The sequence below is a fragment of the Stegodyphus dumicola genome, chromosome 3, assembly GCF_044657685.1.
Source record: "Stegodyphus dumicola isolate Sdum_Otavi_A_Nest chromosome 3, ASM4465768v1".
Classification (NCBI taxonomy): Eukaryota; Metazoa; Arthropoda; class Arachnida; order Araneae; family Eresidae; genus Stegodyphus; species Stegodyphus dumicola.
In genome coordinates this window covers 89870452-89897540 of record NC_140770.1, presented here as the reverse complement: position 1 = coordinate 89897540, position 27089 = coordinate 89870452, and the positions used below count along the sequence as shown (strand labels likewise).

The window sequence follows — 27089 nt, the reverse complement described above, 5'->3', positions numbered from 1 at the left end:
TCGTAGTGTCTGAAATATGACAATAGGAGTCGCTTTCATAGTGGTGTCCTGTCACAAAGAATCTGGCACCATTATACAAGATGGGAAGGCCTTTTGTTGTTTCGCAGCGTGTTTCCAACACAAATTAGCATATAACCTCTGTTCTTTATCAGCAGATTAAATTACATATTTATGACATTCAAAAATGCACGCATATTTTTAAAAAGACATTTTAATTATTTAGTTGTATACATGACTTAAGATCTGGGGTAAATTTACGTTCAAAAGTCACTTTTTAATTTCGTTGTATTGAAGTTATACACAGATGTTGTTATATCACTACACAAATGTTGATATAGTACTTCAAAATAAGAAATTAAGATATCCTGATATTGAAGTTAATAAGAGTTTTGCCATTATTCATTTAAGATTCATTCAATTTTCTTAACAAAGACTATATTGAGGATTTAAATCCCTTAAATGAGGATATATATAATAAATCAATAGCGCATATTTGTTTTTATTTTATGCTAATTGTCGTTAAAATTTGTATTTGCTTCGAAACTGCAAAAATTGCAATTAAACTTAACAAACATACTTTTTCTTAGAAACTGAATTTCACACACACATTTTTAGTTCTGAAAAAATTTGGATTTCATAAAAAGGCTAAAATGCGATTATGAATTTGCCCAATGTGACCAGAGTTTTATTATAAAAATCATCTCTAATGACTTAACCTTATGCCGTCTAGACTGTAATGCTGCTAAATCTTGTACCTGATGATCTAGGAATAAACTTATATTACAGTTTTATGTATTTTATATATATGAAGAAAATCTATGCGTGTGTTTGTTCACTAATAACTCAGTCACTACTATAGGTATCATCACCAAACTTTCTACAATTTTTTTCTGGGTCCTGTAAAAGGTCGACGTCCACTTTTTTCAAAAATAAAAATCTGATGTGTACACTACATGACTTCCTTGTACGGAATATTAAATTATACGCATTTTTTCTTGCATTTCATTTAAACTTATTGGATTGAATTAAATCTACTTCGCCGACAGCGCATAAACCACAATAGAATAAATGCATTCTTTAAAATTCACTCTATTTGTTTACCATAGCGACACTCTGGCGCTAGTTCACTTAACAATATTATATTTCGTTCATATTATAATTAGAATGCACAAAGTGTATATCATTTAAAGAATAGAATTATCTAATCGTTGCCACATGTTCTATTCAAATACTATAATAAAGCTAGAATGATGTATAAAAGAAATTAAGCAAATAAAACAAAAAGAAACAGTTTTTCACAGACGATTGAGTATTTCTTATTAAATTAATTCAGTTCTCACTTCGCGAGAAGGCAAAAATACATAAAAACTCAAAATATCTATATTAAAAATTACGAAGTAAATCTTAAACACTTATTTCCTCGAAAAAAATCCAGAAAGGATTAAGCATGATTTAATTCGCAATAATAAATGAAGGCGTTATCTTTGTTGTTGCGAAGCTAAGTTTCTCTAGATTGACAACAAATTCACTATCCTGCAGTTTCAAATGTAAACAAGCAATGGTCGCCATCAAAAAAATTATTATGCTTAGCGGCACTTAAACAACTTTAAAATTGTTGATAATTCTAAAAATATTGCATACAGATTTACTAAAGGCATAAAACCCTTAACCGGAAGATAAGAACAACATAATTCAATCACTTTTAATCAAAAAATGTACAATTTACAAATATATAAGAGTAAAGAAACTGAGATCACTGAGCCGGGTAACAGAGTGGATATACACTCACTTCCAAAAGTTAAGCACGAAGAGGAAAATGCTAATTTCCGGAATCCAATCAGAATTGAAGAGGATGCAATTCGCTGCAGAGGTAGATGGAAGTATTATGTTAGGTAACAGCCATTCGCGCTTTCACGTCAAGATATATGCAAAAAAGGCAGTCTTATAAGAAGCCAGCTTCATGAAGGGTTACAGAAGTTGATTGTAAGTGCTGATAGAAGGTGTTTAAAACTTCCGTACACTTTGTTTTCAAGACATACGTGTTTCTATGACTTCCAGAAGACGAATGGAAGATTCTGAGCGCTGGCGTGCTGTGGGGCGCGTTGATGCAGGACAGTCGATCACAGATGTTGCTCTTTTCTTCGGCGTTCATCATACTGTAATTTCACGTTTATAGAAACAATTCCAAACCACACAGACAGTTGTCCTAAGTCCCGTACCCAGTCGCCCAATCGTTACAACCCCAGGGGAAGATCGATATACTGCTAATGTAGCCAAGCGGAATCGCAGAGCGACCTGCACACGTGTGACATCTAAGGCTACAGCGTCCATTGGTAAGGCAATATCTGCAGCTACTGTACGCTGAAGATTACATATGAGGGGACTGTACGCCCAGGTACCTCGAGTTTGTGTTCTTCTATTCGTCCAATCAAGAGGGGAACGATTATAGTGGTGCGGGGAACATGTCAATTGGAATGTGTCTGACTGGGGCAATGTCATGTTTACTGATGAGTCAAGATTTGCTCTGGAGCCAGATGACAAGCGTACAAGGATATGGCATGAACAATGAACACACACAGACATCACAGAACATCACGCATTCCGAGGCGGAAGCATTATGGTGTGGGCAGGGATTTCATTAGGATACCGCACCGACCTGCACCTCTTTAAACGGGGTTCTTTGACGGCTGTCCGGTATCGAGATGAAGTCTTAGAACCCATTGTGAGATTGTACGCTGCAGCAGTTAGCTCTACTTTTGTTTTAATAGACGATAACGCACGTCCCCATAGAGCTGACACCGTCGATGACTACCTGGAGAGTGAAGGGATTGCGCGTATGGTGTGGCCAGCATATTCGCCCGACCTTAATCCCGTTGAAAATCTTTGGGATGCTCTCGGCCGTGCTGTATCTTCACGTTTCCCACCTCCAGCCACTCTTATTCAGCTGGAAACTGCTCTACAAGAAGAATGGCGATTGCTTAATTCTGCGGTGGTTGACCACCTAATTGAAAGCATGGTCACAGGGTGTAAACTTTGTATACAGATGAGGGGAGATCACATACCCTATTAATGTCCTTTTTTCATTTTATGCTGTTTATTTTCACTTTATACATAATTCTGTTTAACTCTCCAGTATGTCATTATGTGATAACTTACAAAAATTTAATATTGTTTTCATTTTTGTATATAATTTTTGATTTTGTTTTATGCATAAATATGTATGCTACTTTCCTGCCAAATTTTGTGTCAATCAAAGCAGTATTTGTAGATTTTTTGGCATTTGACATCTTCGTGCTTAACTTTTGGAAGTGAGTGTATATATAAATATATTTATATATGTTTGGTGCGGCCGATTGGAACCAAAATACGAGGTGCACATCTACATGTTATAGCAGTCCTATATACAAAATTTCAACTTTCTGAGGCAACTCGTTTTTGAGTTATGCGAGATACGTACGTACCTCTCAAAAACGAGTAGTTCGTACACAGCCAAGAAAAATTCTCCTCAGAATTTATTTTAAAGCAGTTTTATAATTTTTTTTTTTTTTTTTTTTTTTTTTTTAGGAAAAGAGTATTTTATTCTGTCCTTACGTACAGATGTCATGCAAAAACATCATTAAATTGCATTCGATAGCAGTAAAAATGGATATTTTCGTTGAAATATGCTGCCTGAAACTTTTCGCGATTACAATACTTCCTTTTTACTTCGTACAAGGAAGTAAAAATAGCTAAAATCAGAGATATTAATGAAAAACTCGGAAATCATTTTCGCCTCCATTTTTCCGAGTGGCAACAGTCTTGCACGCTGGAGATGAAAATCTGCTTTATTTTCAAAAGCGTTGCCACTGCTCGCTTTCAAATCGTAGAGTTTGTTAATAAAATATTTCTACGTTTTACATTGAAATAAAAATAGCATTGTCAAACATTAAATACATTATTTCCGATTTCAAAAATTCGTGGGAGGCCATTTCGACAGTTCCCATCTTCGCACGACTTTAATTAGCCGAGATATTAATTAAAAACTCTGAAAACGCTCATTTTCACTGTATATGAATATTTTCGCAACTACCAAAGTTTGTCTATGCATATAAAAATCAATTATCTAAAAATAAAAACAATTATAATAGTAGAGATAAACAAAATAAAATTGCAGAATTTGATTTAAATTTTAATATTAAAGAATTAAACTTATACGAGGTCTTTTCACTAATAACAGAAAGGCAAAAATTTCGTTGTTGTTAATGTAATTTTAATGCAAAGAGGAAAGGAATATCTGGAAAGACGTTTAACCTACTGCTGTAAATATTTAATACTGTTTCGAAATATTTACTTTTAGCAGATATGTAACGACATATTATCTCGCATTTATCAGCAAAACGTACATCATTTTACGAGGAATTCTTCCAGATAATTTGTTTATGATTAATCAGTATAGAGTGCATCAAGATTAGAATATCTGGTATCTGTAACATTTAAAATCAGTCATAGTTCGCTGTGTACAATACTTCATTTTACTTTCATTGACGTTTATTGAGAACAACAAATTAGAGATTAAAACTCTTACTCTGTACAACCTAGATCATATCGTTTAATTTTAAGCAGTTATAGGGGACTTAAAAAGCTTTACATGTGCAATAAACACTTTGGAGAAGTAAACGAAAAAAACTAAGTCTCAAGTTTTAGAAAACTTAAAATCAAACATTCGATTATACATTAATATGGTCATAGCAAATAGAAAGCAGTTTTGTCATTTTTGTCGTCTGTCTACGTATACCAATTTATTTCAGTCGAAAATTTTAAATAATTCTAAAGGTACAGAATTATAAACTTTTTCATTTGTTAAGTATCAAGAAATCGTCTCCTGACAGAATGCAATTTTCGTTTTTTCTTTTCTTTTTTTAAAGCAGATATGAAATATGTATGGCTTGAAACAGACTTAGAAAAGATAGGAAACGCATCGATTGAATGATTCCTGTGCAGGAACTTTGACCTGGACAGGAATGCGGGTATGAGATTAACCCTTTCGCCGTCTTCTCCTGTCCGCGAAAATTTCCCCCCAGCGGCGGTCTGTTTTTCGTAGCGTGTAATGTTGTTTTCTCTGTACCTCATAACTTTCCATACATGACTTTCGTAGTGAATGAAAGTCAATGAATATTAAGTAAAATTATAAGGAAATAAAGCATACTGGAAAAATAAGAATATCTCTGCCTATTTCTAACAGCAGGATAATTTGATAACATCTGGTCCAGGCGGTCCACTACTCCCATTCTTTTGTTGTAATCTTTTACAATTATTGGTTTTTTTTTACAGTTATTTTCCATGTCTCAACATCAATCATCGAGTTATTATGGACTGTACTCATCAAACGCATATCCTTCTTCTCTTTCCAATTCACAGCCTCATTTTTTCTCTTTTTCTGATGAGTAGACTTTGAAGCCATCTCTCACTGTCTTGTATCTTATGTAAAATGGCGCGAATATTCATAAAACCTGGGGCAAATTTAATTAGGAATAGAATGCCTGATTAGTGCTATCCTCTAGGAGGTATTAGAACAAACAAAAATAAAAACTCAAACAAGTAAACATTGAGAAAGCGTTTTAAACGTTTAAAAGTTTTAAAATGTAGAAGAACGCTCGAAGCGCGTTACGACCGCCCTGCGGAAGGTTCACTTGAACGCGCTAGATACGTTACGGACGAAGAAGCGGTTAACATCACTTCAATCTGATTGATCCGTATCTATGTAGAAGTCGTAAGAATATTTACAAAGTACTCTTTCTTCTTGATGTTTAAAAATAAAAGTTATAAAGTATTTTAAAATGTGACAAACCACCAATTCGACAATGTGTATAATGGTGAAATATTTTAGGTTTTGAATATTTTATAGACCTCTATTCGTTTAAAACAAATTTGTCGAAAAAACTTTTCGTACAATAAATAGAATGACAATTTATATTTTCATGGATTATTTGTGTCTCATCAGTCTTTACGATTTCTGCTTTTAAGTTTTGAAAAGAATTATCCACCTGAATTGCTTGAAATAAAATTTAATGAAGATCTGTAGATTCTAGTAATAATAATTTGATAAGTAAGACTTTTTTTTAGTCCAAATATAAAGAAACAAAATAGCGCCCATCCACAACAATATTTAGTACTTTTTTGGTCGCAGCTTTTCACCATAGAAACAGGAAATAAAACTTTTAAATATTAAATATTATTTTGATGAATTAGTATGGCAACGAGAGTATAATTGGTGAAATCTTTTGCCAAAATACCCAATGAATGAAATGCCGTAAAAATGTATGTACACTGCACAAACAAAAAAAAAAAAAAAAAGTTCTATTATCTCCCGTTCTACTGGTCCTATTGACGAAATTCAACTTGCGTTTCTCATATCTCAAAAGCGCGAGTTAGGATATGTATTAGACTTATATATAGCATTATTCTAATATAGGTGTTTTTAAACAAAATCGGACTTTTTCTGAAATGACATGCCAATTTCTTTCTATATTTCGATTCTACGACTCAAATTATGTCAAACTGCCTAATTTTGTAAAAATTGTAGGAGTAGTTTTTAAAAAATTAGCTCTTAAAATTGTAGCTCCTCAATATTAATTGAATTTGATATATATTTATTAATATCTTTTTTTTTTTTTTTTTGTTAAACTTACTTGATTCGTTTTTCCAGAATTCGAAAATTAGGCTTAATCCAAATATAATTCGCACACTTTTTATGATTTACTTTTTAAATTTGTATTTTTGAATATTTTTGATAAATTTTTCGAAAAAAACATTTGTATTATAACCTATAAAATTTTTAACTTCATCTTCAAGTAAATGTATTTCTAGGCACATTTGCAAAAATCTACAGTTTTTATTCAAAATTTTTTAAGATATACATGTATTTACATATTGGCGCGCTTTGAAGTTTGGTATATTTGTCATAAACGATAATAACGTTGTAGAGTTGCGCGCCTCCAACCTGCACGCAACCAAGAGGTGACTGTTGAAACTGGAAAATAGACAGAGTCTTGCTAAGGGTTTAAGTCCCTTTTTATTCAACTTAAGAAATTACAATTGCGTGCCCTTGACGCTCACAAACTACGCCGACCCGGCGGTAAAATAAAAATAAGAACCTGAAAAGAAATAATAACAAGACTCTAACTACGAGGCTCTCTAAAAGTAACTAACCTCACCGCGTTTTACAATACCGATGCTAATTCAGCAAACTTTGAATATCACGTTGAACAATTAACAATTCTCCGAGGCAAGCACACAGGCCGAAACGCGGGGTTCTTCAATTTCTGTCTAACTACCTCCGCGCTCGTGAAGTAAGAACAGCACACCTCGAACTCGTTTCCTTTCTATTTAACTCAGAATACTTCCGCTGATAATTTGAATCCTTGCGCGTTCTACTAAAATTTACATACTCTGGCATTGGCAGTTCCAGGGGGAAGTAAGGCTTGACAGGAAAGATAGTTTAAACTTAAAATAAATGTTAGTTAAGATAAATATAAACCCTACATTTGCCGCTGCCAGAATTTAGAAAACTTGGAAGCAGGTCCTACAAACGACCAGTTGTAAAGTTTCTAGAATTCTGAACTAACTCTTAAGAGCCTCGTTTACACAAAAAAAAACTTATGTAACAAAAGGTATTCTAAATTTCTGTAGATACTTATATAAATCTCTCATCTTACAGCAACTTTTCCTGGACTTCAGCAATCAATCTTGTTCTTTTCCTTCCAGCATCTGGAAGGAATAAGTATCAGTATCTTTCTAAATACATTATAATTTACACTTTCTTGACACTGAATAAATTTTTGTTTTTAAACGATTCGTTTTCCTTAGGTACTGCTTAATTCACATTCATTCAATTATTCAAACATTAATTTAACTTTATCCTGGCTCTCCACCATGTGTGGTGTCAAACGGGAATATTCGTGTTTTAGTCTTACAACACTTCCCCTAACCTCCATGATTTGTTAGAATTCAACGACCAAATAGACACACCTTACTCGACATTCTACAACTCGATGAGCTACTTTAACATTCTTAAAAATTCAAGTGTAGGTGGAGAGCCCTACAAAACACATTCATTCTAACTTCCCCCTCATTCATCTTTAGACTATGCAGGCTTTCGCTCTAAAGCATGATTTTATCTGCAGTTTAATACTTAAATTTTGAATTCATTGCTTTTGAGCATTTTACTGTTAGCATCTAAAATTTTATGCTTCTAGACTAAATTCTACTTTTACATAACTTTCAAGTATTCACGTATATTTACAAAATTTTAATACATATGATTTTTACAATTTACCATAAAATGAATAAGAGAAAATAAATTTTTACTTTACTCATTCTTCGCCAAGCTGGCGGCACTGAAACTAAAATTCTTATTAATACAAGAATACGAAGTTATTTTTATCTTCGGCCAAATTTTGGCTTTAACATAACAGAATTAGTCTTTCGACCAACAGAAAATGCTTGTTCTTAGATTTTGTACTTAAAGAAAATAATACTTTTGCCTTAGCTAAATAAAGTAAAACAAAACTAAGTCTCAACCGAGACATATTGACTTTCGTCAAAACATAGAACTTCGTACTTACGCATAACATTTCGGAACAAAAGAAAAAAATTTTATAGAAGATTTTAACTTATCTTTGAGTTTTCGATGATTGAAACTCCGTCATTCTTTTCTGGCAAAACTGTTCCCACGTTATAGGTTTCATGGACGTCAATCTTCTCCTTACTGACCTCCGAGTGTCGTCCACATTAGTTTTTCTTTTGCGTCCTCTGCATGCTGGCCTCTTGGCGTAGCAATCGTCGGGTTGCTGTCTTTTTCGTTTTTCCCTTGGACGGCTGGTCTTGACGTCCTCCGGTCTGGAGTTCTTGAATTTCTTCTGTTGTTGCTGGTCTTTTCGTTCCTCCTGCTGTCTTTTTAGTTTCCGGAACGGCGGCCTTGCTGGCACCTGACTCTCTGGCCCTGGGAGCGTTCTCCTTGATGTATAATTTCTACTGCGATACGTTGTAGGTGGTGTTTTCCTCTTTACCAAGGTTTCTTTACGCGGTGGCTTTACTTTCTTGTTTTTCTTAAATGCTGGAGTCTGAAAATTTTCGTTTTTTCTTTTCGGTACCGTCGCCCGGGTTGTAGAAGGGCTAGGTCTCTCTTCCGTTCTCTGCTTCTTGGGTGGTGGAACGGGTGACGTTATTTCGGGACCTTCTATTTCTTTTACGCTTGAGTCCTGCAAGAAACTTTTAAGGATTTCAAAATCATTTTGATTATAGTATTTTTTCACCTGGTCGGGACTTGCTTTACAGATTTCCCCTCTCTCGTTCTTAAGGTACAATACGACACCTGATTTCCTGAATTACATAGGGGCCTTCAACTTTTGGAGCTAACTTTGCAGTAAAATTGTCTGGGGCACTTGATAAAGAAAATTTCCGCTTCAATACTTTATCCCCAACTTTAAAATCTGCTTCACGGCGTTTTCTATCGTAATACACTTTTTGCTTATTTCTTGTCGTATCCGAGCTTTTAAGCGCCTGATCAATAAGTTTTTGCACATCTTTCTGTTTAAACTCTTGCTCTCTTTGTTGCACAAAGAATAATTTATCTAAAGGTGTAATTAACTTTCAGCCTAAAAATAATTCTGCTGGGGTTTTTCCCGTAGTATCGTAATTTGCCGTTCTTAAAGCATAAGCTAATTCATTTATGTAGCCATCCCAGCGCTTGTGATGTGTGCTAACGTAACTGCGAATTATTTTTACAATGTTTTTATTCACTCTTTCTGCTATGTTTGCCTGTGGTCTATACGGAACCATTTGATATGGCGTATGCCAAGTCCAGTGCACATGTTTTCAAATATTTGACTAATAAATTGTTTTCCGTTATCGCTAATGACTTTTATCGGTGCACCGTATTTTAAAATGTATCTGTGTAAGAATGCATCTGCGACTGTTTTGGCTGACGCGCGTTTAAGTGGAACAATTTCTGTCCATTTTGAAAAATGATCTGCTATTACTAAAAGAAAACGATTTTTATTTAACTCGCTCCAGGGGAAGGGACCAAGAAGATCTATACCTAAATTTTCATTCGGAAATGTAGCACGAATGCTATTTAAGTACCCGGCCGGGCTGTAATTAATATCATTTATTAACTGACATTGATTGCAGGACCTGACATACGCAGTTACTATTTTGTATAATTGCGGGAAATATACCGCCTCGCGTACCCTTTTTAAAGTCTTTCTGACCCCTAAATGAGCCGCTGTTTTCGCGTCGTGTAATTCCTTCAAAATGCTTAATCGAAGCGAGGCTGGGATGACTGGTTTGTACTCGAGATTTTCGTTTGTTGTTTTTGTATAAAATAATAAATTATCTATTATTTCATAGTTTTCTGCTCTATTTCTTATCGCATCGATATCTGTGTGCTCAAAGCTTTCGGGGTCTTTCAAATATGCATAGATACTTCCAAATTCAGGATCAGCTTTCAGTTCAGTGATAATCGTATCTCTAGAATCTAAAATTTTTGAAGTCAACACAGCGCATTTAAGTTCATTTCCTTCATCGTCCAGTTTTATACGAGAAAGTGCGTCAGCTACATTGTTTTCCTTACCCGGTTTATATTTGATTATTAGATTATATTCTTGGAGTTTTAAAGCCCATCTTATTAACCTGGGCGTTAGGTTTTTCCCCGAGTAAAGTCTACCAACAGCCGCATGATCCGAAAAGACTGTTACTGGCGCTTTGCCGAAATAAACTCGAAATTTGTGTACAGCCATTAATACAGCTAATGTTTCTCTCTCTGTAGCTGTATAATTCCTTTGTGTTTGATTCAACGTTTTACTAAAAAATGCCAGAGGATGGCTATTTTGCATAAGAACCGCACCCACCGCATAGTCCGATGCATCTGCTGCAATTTCCAGGTTTTCGTCCCCCTCCGGGAATTTCAAAACAGGGGCATTGATGAGCGCTTCTTTTAATCTTTCGAATGCGGTATTTGCTTCCGCTCTCCACGTAAATTTACTTTTCGTTCTTTTAATTACTAACAGTGGTTCAACAATATTAGCGAAATCTTTTATGAAAGACCGATAGTAAGAACATAACTCAAGGAAAGAAGAAAGTTTCTTGGCGGTGTTGGGCGGTGGGAAATTCTTGATTGCTTTTATTTTTGAATCTTGCGTTTCTATACCCTTTTTCGAAATTTTATAACCCAGATATTTAAGTTCTTTAGTTGCGAACTTGCATTTTGAGGCGTTAATTGTAAGATCGGCCTCTTTTAATAATTTAAAAACTTCTTCTAGATCTTTAATATGTTGTTCCAACGTACTACTCGTTATAATTATATCATCTAGATAGATTAAAGTTGATTTTCCTAGAACAGGCTTTAGAACAATGTCCATAGCTCTCTGGAATGTTGATGGGGCCCCACACAACCCAAAGAAAATGCGTAAAAATGCATAAGTGCCCGATTTTGTTATAAACGCGGTTTTATGTATGTCTTCGGGTTTCATAGCTATTTGATAGTAGCCAGACGTTAAGTCCAAAGTAGTCATATATCTAGTAGATTTAATGTTTCTAATAATTTCCTCTATAACCGGCAAAGGGTAAACTGGGAATTTAGTAATACTATTTAGTTTTCTGTAATCAATAGCAAACCTCCAAGCCCTTTTATCCGAAGGAGGAAACTCGTTCTTTTTCCTACATAGTACGATTGGACTCGCGTACTCACTATTTATGGGCATTATTATTTTATTCTTTAACATCTCCTGAATATGTTCTTCGATGATTACGTCTTTTTGTTTATCATAAGGATACGGTTTAGTCCTACAAGGTTTTTCGGCAGTTAACTGTATCTGATGAGTTAACTATTTGACAGCTACCAGGCTTTTCTGAAAATAAGTTAGAAAAATTACTCACCACTTGCTGGATGGCTTGACTTTCATGGTCATTCAAATGGCTAAGGTCAACTTGCGGTTGTTCCACTGGTTCCACCACCCTCTGGTCCATCTCCAGCACAACAGAACTGTCTTGAAAATTCAGTTTGGACCTCGCGCCCCTTAAAAACTCCATACCTAAAACAAGAGGATTTTGCAGATTCTTCACTACAAAAATTAATACTTTGAGGCTTTCCTCTTTTACCTGTATGTTTAATGATAATTTCCCGATGCAGTGACAGGTTTTTCCTTGCGCCGCTATAATTTCGGTATTTTTGGTTTTAAATAATCGTAACCTATAAAAATTCTTTTTGAAGAATGTTTCGCTCATAAAATTACCTTCTGCTCCTATATCGATGAGGGCTTCTACTGGTACATCGCCAACCAGGACTTGTATAATTGGTAGATGTGAGTTTTTTACGATGACCGTATTTAAGTGTCTTTTTGAGGGTTTTTTTAAAACTTCCGGGGTCTGGACCCTCGCTTTCCCAGACCCCTCTACTCGTTTAAAGCTTTCCTTTCAACTTCTTCCTTCTGGGTACGCGTATGTTTGTTTTAGAATTTCCTTTTTGGGCCTTGACCTTCGAGGTTCGATGAGTTAGCTTGATAGCTCTTTCCCCCATAAGAGCGGTTTGCATTTCTGGTTTGCTCATTTGAAGATTGCCTGCGGGTACTTTGAGAATACGATGCCCCTCTAGCTTTTTCCGCTATTCTGCGATTTTGAAACTTCACCGCCAATTCGAAGAGCTCCTGCAATGTGCTTGGGTTTCTAATTTCGAAGTAGTCTTGAACAGCAGGTAACAATCTTGGTAAGATTATTTCAATAATCTCCGCGTCGGGTTTCTTCCCATGCAGCATATCCGTCAGCTTAATTTTTCGCAGAATAAAGTCCGTCAATTCTTCTATATCCCGTTGATAGAAACTATATAGTTCGGCTTCCAGCCTTGCTCGATCTTTCACTATGGGGAAGGCCTTTACTAACGATTTTTTGAAATTTTCAAATGTATATGTCTGGCTTCCAAATTCCCCTAATAAAAATTTGCCTATATTTTTCCACCATAGCACCGCCTGTCCTCTTAGTGCAGATATGGCGATGGCAGCTTTTTGTCTTTCAGGCACAGGGTAGACCTGAAAGTGATTTTCTAGGCCTTCTAGAAATTTCGCCACCGAATTTTTTTCCGTCGAAATTGACGTTTGGCTTAATTGACGCTCTCAAAGTCTGGACCAGGTATCCAAATCCTTCCAATTGGCTTGCCATTTCTTGGTGTTGTCCCGCGGCTTCCATCCGATTTTCGGCCATTTTAGTTCGACAAGTATTCGGGCGCCAATGTAGACTTGCGCGCCTCCAACCTGCACGCAACCAAGAGGTGACTGTTGAAACTGGAAAATAGACAGAGTCTTGCTAAGGGTTTAAGTCCCTTTTTATTCAACTTAAGAAATTACAATTGCGTGCTCTTGACGTTCACAAACTACGCCGACCCGGCGGTAAAATAAAAATAAGAACCTGAAAAAAAAATAATAACAAGACTCTAACTACGAGGCTCTCTAAACGTAACTAACCTTACCGCGTTTTACAATACCGCTGCTAATTCAGCAAACTTTAAATATCACGTTGAACGATTAACAACTCTCCGAGGCAAGCACACAGGACGAAACGCGGGGTTCTTCAATTTCTGGCTAACTACCTCCGCGCTCGTGAAGTAAGAAAGCACACCTCGAACTCGTTTCCATTCTATTTAACTCAGAATACTTCCGCTGATAATTTGAATCCTTGCGCGTTCTACTAAAATTTACATACTCTGGCATTGGCAGTTCCAGGGGAAAGTAAGTCTTGACAGGAAAGATAGTTTAAACTTAAAATAAATATTAGTTAAAATAAATAAAAACCCTACAACGCCAAATGTGTTTTACGCACTTTGTTAAAATTATTTGAAAGTATGAACGATGTTTTTTTTTTCGCTTGTATACAATGAAAAAAAGGGAAAGGAAAATAGGTTGCTATAAATTATAAGAAATTAGCCATTCTTGGCGCAAAATAAATTTTTGAATTTCTCCTTAAATTTCGCACCAAATTTTACAAAATTTAATATATAGGCATAATTTGAGCCGTAGAATCGAAATATAGGAAAAAAATGGCAAGTCATTTCAAGAAAAGTCCGATTTTGTATCAAAATACCTACATTAGAACATGCTATATATAAATCTAATATATATCCTAAGTCGCGCTTTAGCGGCATGAAACACGCAATTTGAGTTTCGTCAATCGACCTACTAGAACTGGAGATATAAAATTGTCTTCCCCCCCCCGCAGTGTATATATGTTTCATACATCAGGAAAAAGATTTATGAATTAAAGACGTCAATTTCGAAAATTGTCACTCGGAGATTACTACTCACTGAAGGTCAATATTAATTACCTTAAAAAGTTTATTCAACCTTAGATAAGTTTTTTAATCTATCACAGCTAATTCCTAATCGTAATAGATCTTCCATGACTTTAAAATTTATAAGCTGGCACTGATTTAACATCTGAAACCACTTTTTTAGGTACCTCCAAAATTCTTCGCTAAGTTACAGCAGTATGTAATCAATGCCAACGTACTTAATGAAATCTGTTTTTAATTCTCTTTGATGAAAACCAAACTTTTGATGTGGATATAAGCCGATTAATTTGTTATCATATTCCGTAGTGTAGACGTTTATACCTCAGTATAACGACACTGTGAGTCCAGAATTGATTACTTTTATTCACACTTGGTAATTTCTGTGAATAAAGCACTGTATAATTATACACAGACACTACAGCATTTTTGTTTCCCTAAAAAACTGCGCATATAAATCAGAGGACGCGTTCAGTATTTGTTTATAGCTCATAAACTCTCTAAAACTACATGTTATAACAGTCCTAGATACAAGATTTCAACGTTCTGAAGCTACTCGTTTTTAAGTAATGCGGGGTAGACACCCCGAAAAAATCTCTTCTTAATGCATTTGAAATCAGTTTTATGATTCTTTTGGGGGGGGAACATTAGATTTATTCCTTTCTTCTGTCCTTACGTACAGAGGTCACGCAAAAACCATTGTTAAATTGTATTCGATAGCGGTCTTAAACATGATAAATGAAAATTTTTGCGATTATAATACTTCCTTTACTTTGCACAAGAAAGTAAAAAGAAATCTATCCATATATGGTCGTCTTCGGTGACTGCAGGATTATTTCTAGTTACAGCATGAAGATATTTGGTAACCCAGAACTGGATACTTTGTGGTTCATGATTCGTCAGTTATCCTCCAAAAAATTTCACAAAATTTTCCATTTTCAGTACTTTTCGATTTCCTGCGTTTTTGTGAATCATTCACAAAACAGCTAAATACCAAATTATAAACTCTTGTACTAAATAATTTTGTAGGGATAGAAGCGTAATGCTTCGAATGAACGAATGAATGATAAATTGTACAGATTCGGCATTAGTTGAAACTATAACATTTTTAGCTGGTCGCTGAACGGTGAATATTCTATTATCCATCATATTGTTACGAAATGTCCAGGCGCGGTAAAATAGCTTCCTCGCAAAGCAGGTTTAGGGTCGCCTTAAAACGGCAAATGAAGGCAGGGTTGCCATACTTGGCGAGAAATCGCCCATTTGGCTACAAAATTGGCAATTTGCGATGGAGAACCTTCTGGAACGAATTCTTACCGGTTTAGCCCAGAATGTTCTCGAACACAAGCCAAAAACTATATAAACCCTGCTGGTACGCGGAGAGTCAGTCAGTATGTCTCGTCTATCGAGTTAGTCCGTGCAGAGTCGATTCGGTTGACAATCGGTCAGCGAATGCCGAGTGGGTCGTCGACTGCATCGAAAGAGTCTCGTAGTGTATCGCGGTTAGTGCATCCTCGAGAGAAAGTGTTGAGCTCCGGGAAGAACTGAACCGAGGAGCCGGCAGCTGTACTCTAGTGTATCATGAAGTGCCTGGAGAGGACGTGGAGTTCCGAGAACGACTTAGCAGAGTAGAGAGCTGTACTCTGGTGCTTTGCAGTGAAGCTGTTTCCATCGTTATAGCCTGATAACATGGAGGCTGTGTCGCTGATTATGTGAGCGTGCTTAAAGGAAGAAAAAACGTAACAATGTCCTTTATTTTTGTACCCCTGGTATATCAATAATCGTTTATATCTGCCACTAGTTGAACTGTGTAGTGCGATGATCTTAAAACAATGAACATTGCTTTTGGATTCCTACGCTGCAATCAGCCCATCTGCAACAGTAAAGTCGCTGAACACTAGCAGTTCGATCCGGGGTTCGAATCCCGGCGAACGGGTGGCTGCTTGTGCGTTTTCGTGGTTGCTTCCATGCGTAAGTTCTGCACGAAGGTATCCTTCCCCTTAGGCAGATAGCCGTCGAGTGCTTTGCTATAATTAAATAAACCAAACCAAGTCTATGCTATAAGTCTATTCGGACTTATCCAGATCTGTGGCACAAAAAATATGGCGCACTCGCTGCTCTGATAAACGCTGGAGAATCAGAATAACAGTCAAGTAAAGTCATCGTCCATTTCACTCATGCTGCACTTTCTTTCTTAAGAAGTGATGGTATCCTGTGTTATTTACGTTAAGAAATTTGTCACTATCATAGCTCCTCTTCTCCCAAGCAAAACTTTTTGAACTTCTTTGAAGTTTTTATTACTTCATAAGTATTTTTCCTATATTCTGAAACGTGTATATACCCCATTTTAATCAGCCTAAACACTGGTTATTCTGCAAGAAGATTCAGAATAGTATCAGGTTTTATATTAGACATCCAAACCAAGATTATTTTCAGCATAATAAGTAAATGCTTTCATTTACCTTGTGAGTACTCAGGTATGCAAATACATAACGCAAGAAGCATTACTTTAAACCGATTAAGCTAAATTCAAAGTGGAACTACTACACATGGAAACGTTCCATGCCTTTCTCTTACATCCAATATAGTAGATGGTTCAAAACTCGAGTATGACATAGATTTAAAAAGAGAAGGAAAGAAAAAAAGGAGCATTTTTTATAGATAAAAAAAAATGAAACGTCATTCATATCCATGTTATTTTCTTCTCAGAATTCTTTCTAACTTCTCGCGTTCGAAACTAAAAAAAAATGTATTCTATCCAAAGATCTCAAGAATCATCTCAACCATACGAAAAGTGAAGGAGGACAACTGTAAAGTTTATTGTACTTCTGACTCGGTGCCAACAGCCGTAATATACGTATTTCCATGCTAGCTTCAGATAACTATGATTTAAATGGCTTCGTATTATTTGAAGAAACCGAAACATAGAGCAAATGCTTTTCTGTAACGATAACGGGATATATGTACATGTAGTAATTCATATGTTCAGTGGAAAACTGAAAAGCAATTTTAAAAAAATCGTATGACTAACTGCCGCATGATGCCATTTTTTTCTTATGGCAATTATTTGAATTTTATTTTAACTTGAAACCAGGGTAAACAATTTTTTGTCTTTTTTTTAATATAATTTTATGTAATTTAAGTGCGCCTCTTTAAACTAGCTATTTATGTTTAAAACATTTAATTTAATAAATATAATTCTGCGTTTCTGAATTTAAAATTTTACATTTTTCCCTATGCCTTTTTCAATTAAAATATAGCGATAAAAATCAAAGTTAAGTAAAAATTAATGGATTCAAATGCGTTTTGTTAGCATTTGTTTAATTTTCTTAAAAAATTCTAAAATATTATTTATTGAATATCTAGAGCCATTAGGTTATTTCGAAGCAGGAAAGGAGGAAAATGAGCAATGCCCTCGCCGGGACTCGAAACGCGCCGAGTGTGCTGGCCATTACACCACGAAGGCATGCTGAGAAGGCAAAAGAAATACCTTACATACTTCCCCTTTTAAAGAGCGACTGGTGATTAGGGGAATCAATCGCCAAATCCTGGTGGTGGAGAATGATCATCCATCACTTTTTTAGTTCGCGCATCACTGTAGAGACAGTAGGTTCATTTTACGCGGGAAACTTGAAAAAATGAGCAATCCCCTCTCCGGGACTCGAACCTCGGACCTCTCCAATACGCGCCGAGTGTGCTGGACACTACACCACGAAGGCACGCTAAGAAGGTGGTACTAATACCTTATAAATATATTACGTAATGTACTACTTTTACGCAGAACCACCTCAATGAAAAACCTGAAAATTTTGCTATTATTACTTTTGCGATGTTTGTTTTTAATTCAGTATTCGATGAGGTACGGTGAATAAACATTTTCAAGAACCACTGACAATGAATGATGTTTTATTTAAGAAAAAATCATTAATCACCGAAGCATCAGCGTTTGTTTTATACTTCCCTTAATGTATTTTCAGAAATCCTGAATTGCATGAATAACAGGAACAAAAATATTAGTCAGCATATTTTCTTTTATGCCATCTACCTACAAAAATATGAAGCTCTTTATTTTTAACTAATTAAAGCGTAACAGTTTGAAAACTAGAAGTTTTGATCGATGAGAAGTATCTAAAAGTTTATTTTTACAAAACCTTCCAATTACAGGGCTGAAATCGTTTTCGTAAAATCTTATTTTAGAACTGAGTTATAGGATTAGTATTAAAGAAACTAAAATGCATAGTTACCTTTGCGAACATCTTTTATACTCGTTTAAAATTATTCTACGTTAGCTTACAACGCAAATCCAGTAATAAATGATTAATACTAAACACAAATTTAATCTGATTTTACTATTACACCCAGGAACATCGTCTTAGGGCATGCAATGCAAGTCTGTAAATTTGCTAATTTAACTCCTTATTTATTTATTTGAAAATTCTTATTAATTACTTTAAATATAGGAAATCTTGATCGAAAAAGCAATTACCTTGAAATATAGTTACCACATTATTTTCTTTAAATTAACACAGAAAGAGAGAGAGAGGCGCTAATAAGTTAATTTTTCTGTTATGCGTAATTATATATTTGCATACTGCATATTACATAGGAGTCTACTACAACTGCGCGAATCAAAACTTCTCCCTCCCCCGTCTGGGTATACTACAAATGCGCGAATCAAAATTTCTTCCCCCGTTGCCTGCGGGGAACTACAGGATTACAATTTTACTTTTTGAAGCCAAGAGGCCAAGAGGAAAATAAAAATGAAGAAATAGAATAACGTATCACAAGAACAAGTAAAGAATATCTAACAAGCAGGTTAATTACTTGAATAACAGTGATAAATGTGAGAGCTAACGAAGAAAATAAAAGATATTAGTATACGTACATATTAGTATTACAAACATCTTTCATTAATTACAATATTGGAGCAAAAAGTATTATAATAATAGCATAAATTAAATAAATTATAAAGCTTATGAATTATATTTTTTTATAAATTACATCAATAATAGTCATGATGTTTGAATTAGACTGAAAAATTCAACATAGTTCACTGGCGGGCAAAAGATTATTCAATACCAAAGTGTGTTAAAGTATGGTAGAAATATTTTTTTGTTAATTAAAGTAATCATGTAAATGTTTGCAAAAATTAATAGTTGGATTAAAAAAACTTAGCATGAAATCTATTACATCAACATTATTATGCTTTTGGAACACTGACGAATAAATTTTAAATAAATTTAAATTAATATACTAAGAAGATTATTCCAATATTTATCTGGAGGAAATACTTAGATAAACAGTACTGTAAATTAATATAATCAATCAGTCCTCTCAATAATCTCAAGCTCTTTTGAAATTAGGCTGAACAATATATTAAAGAAAATAGAAGATACAGTATATGTAAGAACAACAGTGAGCTGAATTCTAGGTTTGCATGTTTGGTGAGTGAGTTAAACTTATCTATATGCCATTATGAAATATTAGGAATGTATCATAAAAGTATCTACGAAGAAGGCAATGACAATCTAAATGTATAGCATTATCATTATCTGCTGTTAATTTCAATACTGCTCAAAAAATTATAAATGAATTACATTATAAATCACATGAACTCATTGCATTATAAATTACAACAGTTGGGAATATTATTAGCGTGACTTATCGACCATCTTTGCTTACAAATAATTTAATAAAATTTATTAAAAATAATTCAGCCTGAAACTAGATTGGAAAATAAGCTGTATGCTGAAGATTAATCTTTACCAAGGTGCAAGAAAACTTATTTAAGGTGCGCTACAAATCCGATATTTGATAGGTTGATTATGTATCAGTTTTATGTATGCCATTCATCTATCAATTTTATTATTCAAAACTGATATATATGTATCAGCAGCTAAAATCTACAACTTGGAAAGTCTTTCATTCTTACAAAGAATAAAAAAGATCTGGCTCATTATTCTTTTAAGCATCATAAAACTTAAAAAATGAGTGTAAAAGAAATTCCTTTTTACTTTAGCGCACGCCAGGTTTTAAATTAATATTTCTTTTGTATGCACAATTTTTACAATATCTGATAAACGAAAATAGAGGCTTGTTGTCTCAATAAATGTCCCATTAATGACGATAAATGACTTTTTGTAGCACCCATCTTCTTGGAAATTCGGGTTCTTAGAAAGAAGGGGACAGAAAACGTCGCGCAGTTCGTGGATTAGATAAGAAGGAGTGTCTTCAATTAAATTTCGCGCAGTTCGTATCCTACCTTGCATATATATTGTATGATTTTAGAAACGTTTTATGCACATTTCAGGAGACTTATACGAGAAATTTGCTATAATGCAAATATAAACAACCATCTAGCCGTTTAAATGGAAAAAGTTTTGATGTATTTTTTACCATAACTTTTTGTTCTAGATTTGATATATTTTTTACCATAAATTTTAGTTCTAGAGTTAATTTTTGCTTAGGGTGTATTTTAAAATGTTTCTAAAAAATGGAATTCAGCATAAAATATTTTCATTTTTTTTTAATTATTTAAAGGTATCTGACCTCTCAGATGGTTACAGGTATTGTAAAATTGATCGAAATCAATCCTAAAGTATCAAATCAAACTCATCATCAGAACTTCATCCGATCCTTGCTCTCAATTAAGAGAGAGATCTACGTCGTGGCCTTTAAAATAAATGAAACCATTTTATTTCAAATCAACGTGAATTTAAGATTCAGTTTTCCTACGTTTTTAAGATAGCATGTTTTGCTTACATCTCTTGTAATTTTATGAACTATTATAAAGAAATAATTACCTTAATATTCGCCATGAATTTATGAAAAAACATAGTTAATCTGCATATTTCATAAGAGGTATGCCAAGATACAGCCGTAGAATTTCAGATTCACTTTCCTTTAATTTTTAATTTAGCATGTTTTGCATACATCTCTCATTACTTTATGAACTATTATAAAGAAACAAATACCCTAAGAGATATATTTGCAATGAAATTATGAAAAAACATTATTAATCTGCATATGTCATCAGCCAAGATACAGTCTTAGAATTTATTATAATAAATACATTAACCATTTGTTTTTATAATAAATTCTAAGACATGAATTTAATATTCCGTTTACCTCTATTTAAATTGACATGTTTTTATCTCTCATAATTTTATGAACTATTATAAAGAAACAATTACCCTAAGGGATATATTCGCCATGATTTTATGAAAAAAACATTGCTAATCTGCATATTTCATCAGCTGTATGCCAAGATACAGTCTTGGAATTTATTATAATAAACAAATGAACTATTTTATCAGACCATATCATATCGACAAACAGTTTTTTTTACGAAAGAGATGTCGAGAGATATGAATGTACAAAAAATGCAAACTACAGTAAACATTCAAAGAATGCTTTCCTATTTTGCGCTTGTAAATAAATGTTCCAACTTCCATTTTACTCTCATATCTTTTTTCAAGGCCTGTTTTCATGATAAGATGATAATCTCTTTAAATAAAAAAGAAGATAATGCTTGCTTAAACGGTTTATTATCATTATTACATGTGTGTATTTTAATTTTTCAGGACACATAGGTCGTGACTTGGGAGAAGATGATATCGAATCGTGCCAACCACCTGTCGAAGAACTGCCACAAGTTGCTGGATACGAGGATGTAACCTTCGAACCTTGTAAGCCATTATTTGTATCGGGAAAGGCACTGATAATACAGAATACAACCTTGACATTTCGATTTTATATTCATGGAGAAAACAATTTCAAAAATCGTCATCAGATTTTTTAATGACAATGAAATATAGCATTTTGTGGAACAAAGAAACTTCAGAAAGCAGCTAAAATTTCATTTTCATTGCGAAAAGGAAAGTTTTGATCGAAACGAACTACCCGAAAAGAATTCGTATGATTCTTCTGAGTAAGACAAAATATAGTCAGGTTTTTTGTTTGCACTTTTTTAACTAAATACACTCAAACTTTAAATATATGTAAATGAATCTAAAAATAACAGCTGACATATACATGCAGGTTTCACTATAAGGTATTTCTCCCACTTCCCTAGCGTGCCTTCGTGGTGTAGTGGCTCTGCACACTGGGCCGGTATTCCAGAGGTCCGTGGTTCGATTCCCGGCGAAGGCGATTGCTTATTTTTCATCTTGTCTGCTACCAATTAATCTAATATCTCTACAGTGGCGCAGAACTAAAAGGGTGTTGGATGAGGTTTCTCCACACCCAGGATTTGCGATTGGGTCCCCTGAAATCCCCAGTCGCCCTTTAAAAAGGGGGAGTATATAAGGTATTTCTCCCACTTTCCTAGCGTGCCTTCGTGGTGTAATGATTCTGCACACTGGGCCGGTATTCTAGAGGACCGTGGTTCGATTCCCGGCGAAGGCGATTGCTTATTTTTCATCTTGTTTGCTTTCAATTAACCTAATGTTTCTACATCACTAGCAAAATACTCAGCAGACACCTACGTCAATTAAATTGAGTTATTAATATACAAAATATTAGACATAAATATTTCCAGTCTTTACTTGAATATTGAGCATTCTTACAATTTATGATTGAAATGCTTCTTAACGTCTAATTTTTTTTACTAATTTAGACTTATTATATATAATATATTAGATATACATTTTATGCATTAAAATCTTCAAAATAAAACCTACAATAACATAACTATGTCATTATGTAACAAGTCTTTTCTCCTTTATTTCATGAATAGTTAAACGTTCTTTCATTTGTTACTTCAATTTGTGATTCTTAAGCATTTTTTAGAAAGCCAGATTTAAGCTGAAGAGGAACGCAAAACGTTGTAAAAAATAGTTTAGTTAATATATGAAATGATTGTGGAAACTTTTCACAAGCCTTCTTCCTTTCTAATAAAGTGGCATTTCAAATTTCTCTTAATATTATTTAATGCATGTTAATTTTGATTTTTCATTTCTTGTCTAAATTTTGACATCTTAGATATTTTAATATAATTTAATAAATACTTAATTAATTAAGCTTTATGATTATATGTTCCATTGAAAAACGGAATTTTAGTGTTATTTAACTAAGAATAACGAATTATTTGTACTGGATTTTCATATTTGAAACAGATTTGCATTTTTGATTTATCACCTTTCTTCATACTAACATTTATCACCTTTCTTCATACTAACATACTTCATACTAACATTCGGGAATCTGCTTGTCGTATAAATAAATCCTTTTCAACTTCTTCCTTATTATGAAAATGCTTATTTTTATAGTTCTTCAACCTATTCTGTATGATCTAAACATCTTGGTAGTGTATGCATTAACACTTTATGTTATCCAAATGTTTCACTACTAAGTCTGTTAAGCCGTGACAGTAGCATGCGGACAGCTGAGATATGCAATCAAAATCCTAAAAACAATCTTGTATTTAGCGTAGGTATAATGAAACACTCAATGATTTCGAGGGCAGCTAAAGGTCCCTCCTCATCAGGAGACAGAAATACTTAGAAAGAAGAAAATAAAGAGTCACAGAAACACGTGGTCCTTATCAATGAGGGACCCTTAGCTGCCCTCGAAATCGATTGAGTGTTTCATTATACCTACGCTAAATACAAGGTTGTTTTTACGATTTTGATTGTCACATTAGCGTGTTTTTCTACATTATTGCCTCAGGACATCTCCGGTTATCGAAGTAACTGGGATTTGTAAATGCGCAAGGCTCTTTCCTCGATTAATCACGATAAATTTCTTTCTCAGTTAAGAACTATTCTATGGTTATGTTAGGAAACATGTGCACTTCCACACGCCGCTACGCACAGGATGTGGCTCTCCCAGCCTAGCAGCCTGTTGAACGTGCCTAGCACCTGAGCCTACTAAGTCTGCCTATCAAAAATGTCTAAGCATCCAGAATGAATTGTTTTTTATTTACAATTTATTACATTGTTTATTGCTATACAATCAATTTTTTGCGATCTGTGTCTGACCATAATTATTTTATTTGTTTTATTGCGCTTGCGTATGTTTTAACTTTTGTTTTTCTTATTCATTTAATTGCAGTTAAAAATGTTATTAGAATAAATAAAATATTAGTTAATGAATGCGATCTCAATTCATTGATTTAAAAATATAAAGAGAGCACTTTTTAATTTAAAAAAATTATTTATAACGTTAAAAAAATTATATAAGAAAAGAATATTTACTTAATTATTGATAAAGTCATAACTACAATTTTTCAAACTGTTTGAAATTATAGGCAGCTGTAATTCCTATCCTTTTTGTAATATTTATTTTTGTCATACGGTACCAGTACATTGAAACTTGACTTTTTAACGCCTTTCTTCTTGATAGTGTTCTCACGTTTTGCAACAGTGACGTTCTCCTTGCTATTCATTTCATTGACATGATGACCCTTGCGATGGCACTAATCCCGTCCAATTTCAAATTTCGTAATTCGTGGATCGTTTATCTTTGGATCCATGCCAACATTGAGCCATCCAACGACGACAAACTGAAACACACTTTGCATTGAAAGTAATGAGCTTTTCGTGCTGAAATTTTTAGTCGTTTCAAGCTTTATCTTCCTTGACACATTAATGACACAAATTACTTCTGAAACTTGAGCTTAAACTTGTCGAAGAGTTAATTTTTCTTGGTGCCGCGAAAAATAATAAGATTAAAAATTTTTCAAACAGTTCTAAAAATGGAGATACCGTACACTACACGCCGATTAAAAAAATCAAAGTTGCTTTTAGTGGTATAACATTGTCGTCTGTTTAAAATTTAGCAAACGTGAAACAGATATAATGTGTGTTCAGGATAATTATATTTCTTTGAGACAAAAACTGAGTATCGGAATGGCAGATAGGGCGGGCGTTAATTATGACAAAAAAAAACGATAATAGAAAAAGTTTTTAGGTTATAAACATGTTGAATTTGCCACTATTCCTCAATAAAACTATCATAAAAGTGCATTCAAAAGGCGGTCTGCTATGTCATATAAGTATCATGAATATTTATGGGAAGAAATTAGCTTATACAGAAAACTTTTGCCTTTCAACACTTTATTATAAAATATATTACATTCCATACAGTTGCAGTATACCGTGAAAGATAAAGAATGATTATGTGCTATATTGGGTGCACCGCTAAAGTGTACTAGGTCATGACACATATTCGTTATGCTGGAAGAGCAGTAATTTGTAAAATAAATCAGTATCCACCTTCACAACATAACAACTTTTAATATTAATTAAAAGAAGTTACAAAGATACGTACGTCTGTACACGAACACGAGCGGCTGGCATTATCCATTGACAAAAATCGAAAACAGTTATGAAATAATTTCTTTAAAAGCTGAAGGGTAAAAACGAAATAGAAATGAGATCATTGACAAAATCTGAAAACTTTTTATGAATATGAAACTCTTCTAGGATATCTAAATCACCAACGGAAGATACTTTTGAAAAGTTTTGGCTGCAGAAAATTAGAAAATTTGATTTTTTAGCCAGCGATGTAGGGCAATAGATTTTTTTCCCTATGGTCTCATGCTCCTTAGTGTGAAATTTCAAGGACCTGAAAATTTAATGCTGCATTTCAGTTTACTCAACTCTTCTTCGAATTTGTATGATGAAAAATTATTAGAACTTTTAAAGTTTTTTAACTTCACTGTCATAAATTTAAAAAATAATGCTGTGTTGCTTCAAAGAAAATAAACTTAAAAAAATAATCTCTGGTGGAAATCTGGATGCAATTGTTATACGATTCATCATTAGAGAATTCTCAGGGTACAAAATTATCTGCTACAAAAGTAGTTAAATGTTTATAAAACAATTTTCAGTCTGAAGTTATAGGTCATTAAAATGTAGAATTTATATTACCAACGAAAATTTAGATGTCGATTCAGATGTGCAATAAGCATAAATTTAATATGCCATTTAGTGTATTTATTAAAGCAAAAGCTTCGAAATATCCAATTATTTTTTCCATACTATGATAATTTTCAAATTGACGTTGACTAGGATTATTGATTATAATACTATGTTTATACTGGAGCTTATTCTTTTTGTAATTATAATATCTATGCTTAATGTGTGTAACAGAATATACTGTTAAATATTTCATTTGCTTATTTTCATATTTTTTTAATGTTAGAAATTTCGTTTTCTGTATGTAGCAAGTAGAGTAGATTCTATTGTTTAATTGGATGATGCTGTTAGATTGCTGAAAATGTTTCCTTAACTAATTATTGATATAAGTAGCATTTAAAAAGTAAATTTGGGATTAATTTAACAGAATTTTTTAGGTATCTTTATTAAACAAATTTGAACATGTCAGAAATAATTACACAAATATATTAATTTGTTACAGCCTTTAAAACGTCTAGATGTATCATTAATACATATAATTGTTTTTTAGCAATAGTTCCTCCACCTACATTACCGATTATTACAGAAGTTGAATCTTCGGATGAAGGCACTGATATGGAATTATTTACAAAGTAAGGTGCAATACATTGTTTTCTCATGATTATATTCAAGTCTCTTTTTTTTTCTTTCTCCTGTACTGCCAAAATATTTCAAAAGTTGTTGATATATTTTTAGCCATTCGGTTGCTAACAATGACTGATTTTTAAGTCAAAGAAGTTAATTTTTTAATATTACCATCATGGGATGGTAATATTAGTGATAATGAAATCGGATTTCTAAATCAAGCAGAATTTTAAATAAGATGAATGTAAATTTACGCCGTCGAATAAATCGGGGGACCTAGAAAAACAAAG

At 33.7% G+C, this 27089-nt stretch overlaps 1 protein-coding gene across 1 annotated transcript in view; it reads left to right on the top strand.

Moving 5' to 3' along the window:
- LOC118185467 (protein SSUH2 homolog) overlaps positions 1–27089 on the top strand; it is a 65297-nt gene that overhangs the window by 4991 nt on the left and 33217 nt on the right. Inside the window, exons 2-3 of the mRNA XM_035355326.2 lie at positions 21898–22002; positions 26726–26807. Of these exons, the coding sequence (XP_035211217.1) occupies positions 21898–22002; positions 26726–26807 (187 nt within the window). The remainder of the gene's footprint in view (positions 1–21897; positions 22003–26725; positions 26808–27089) is intronic.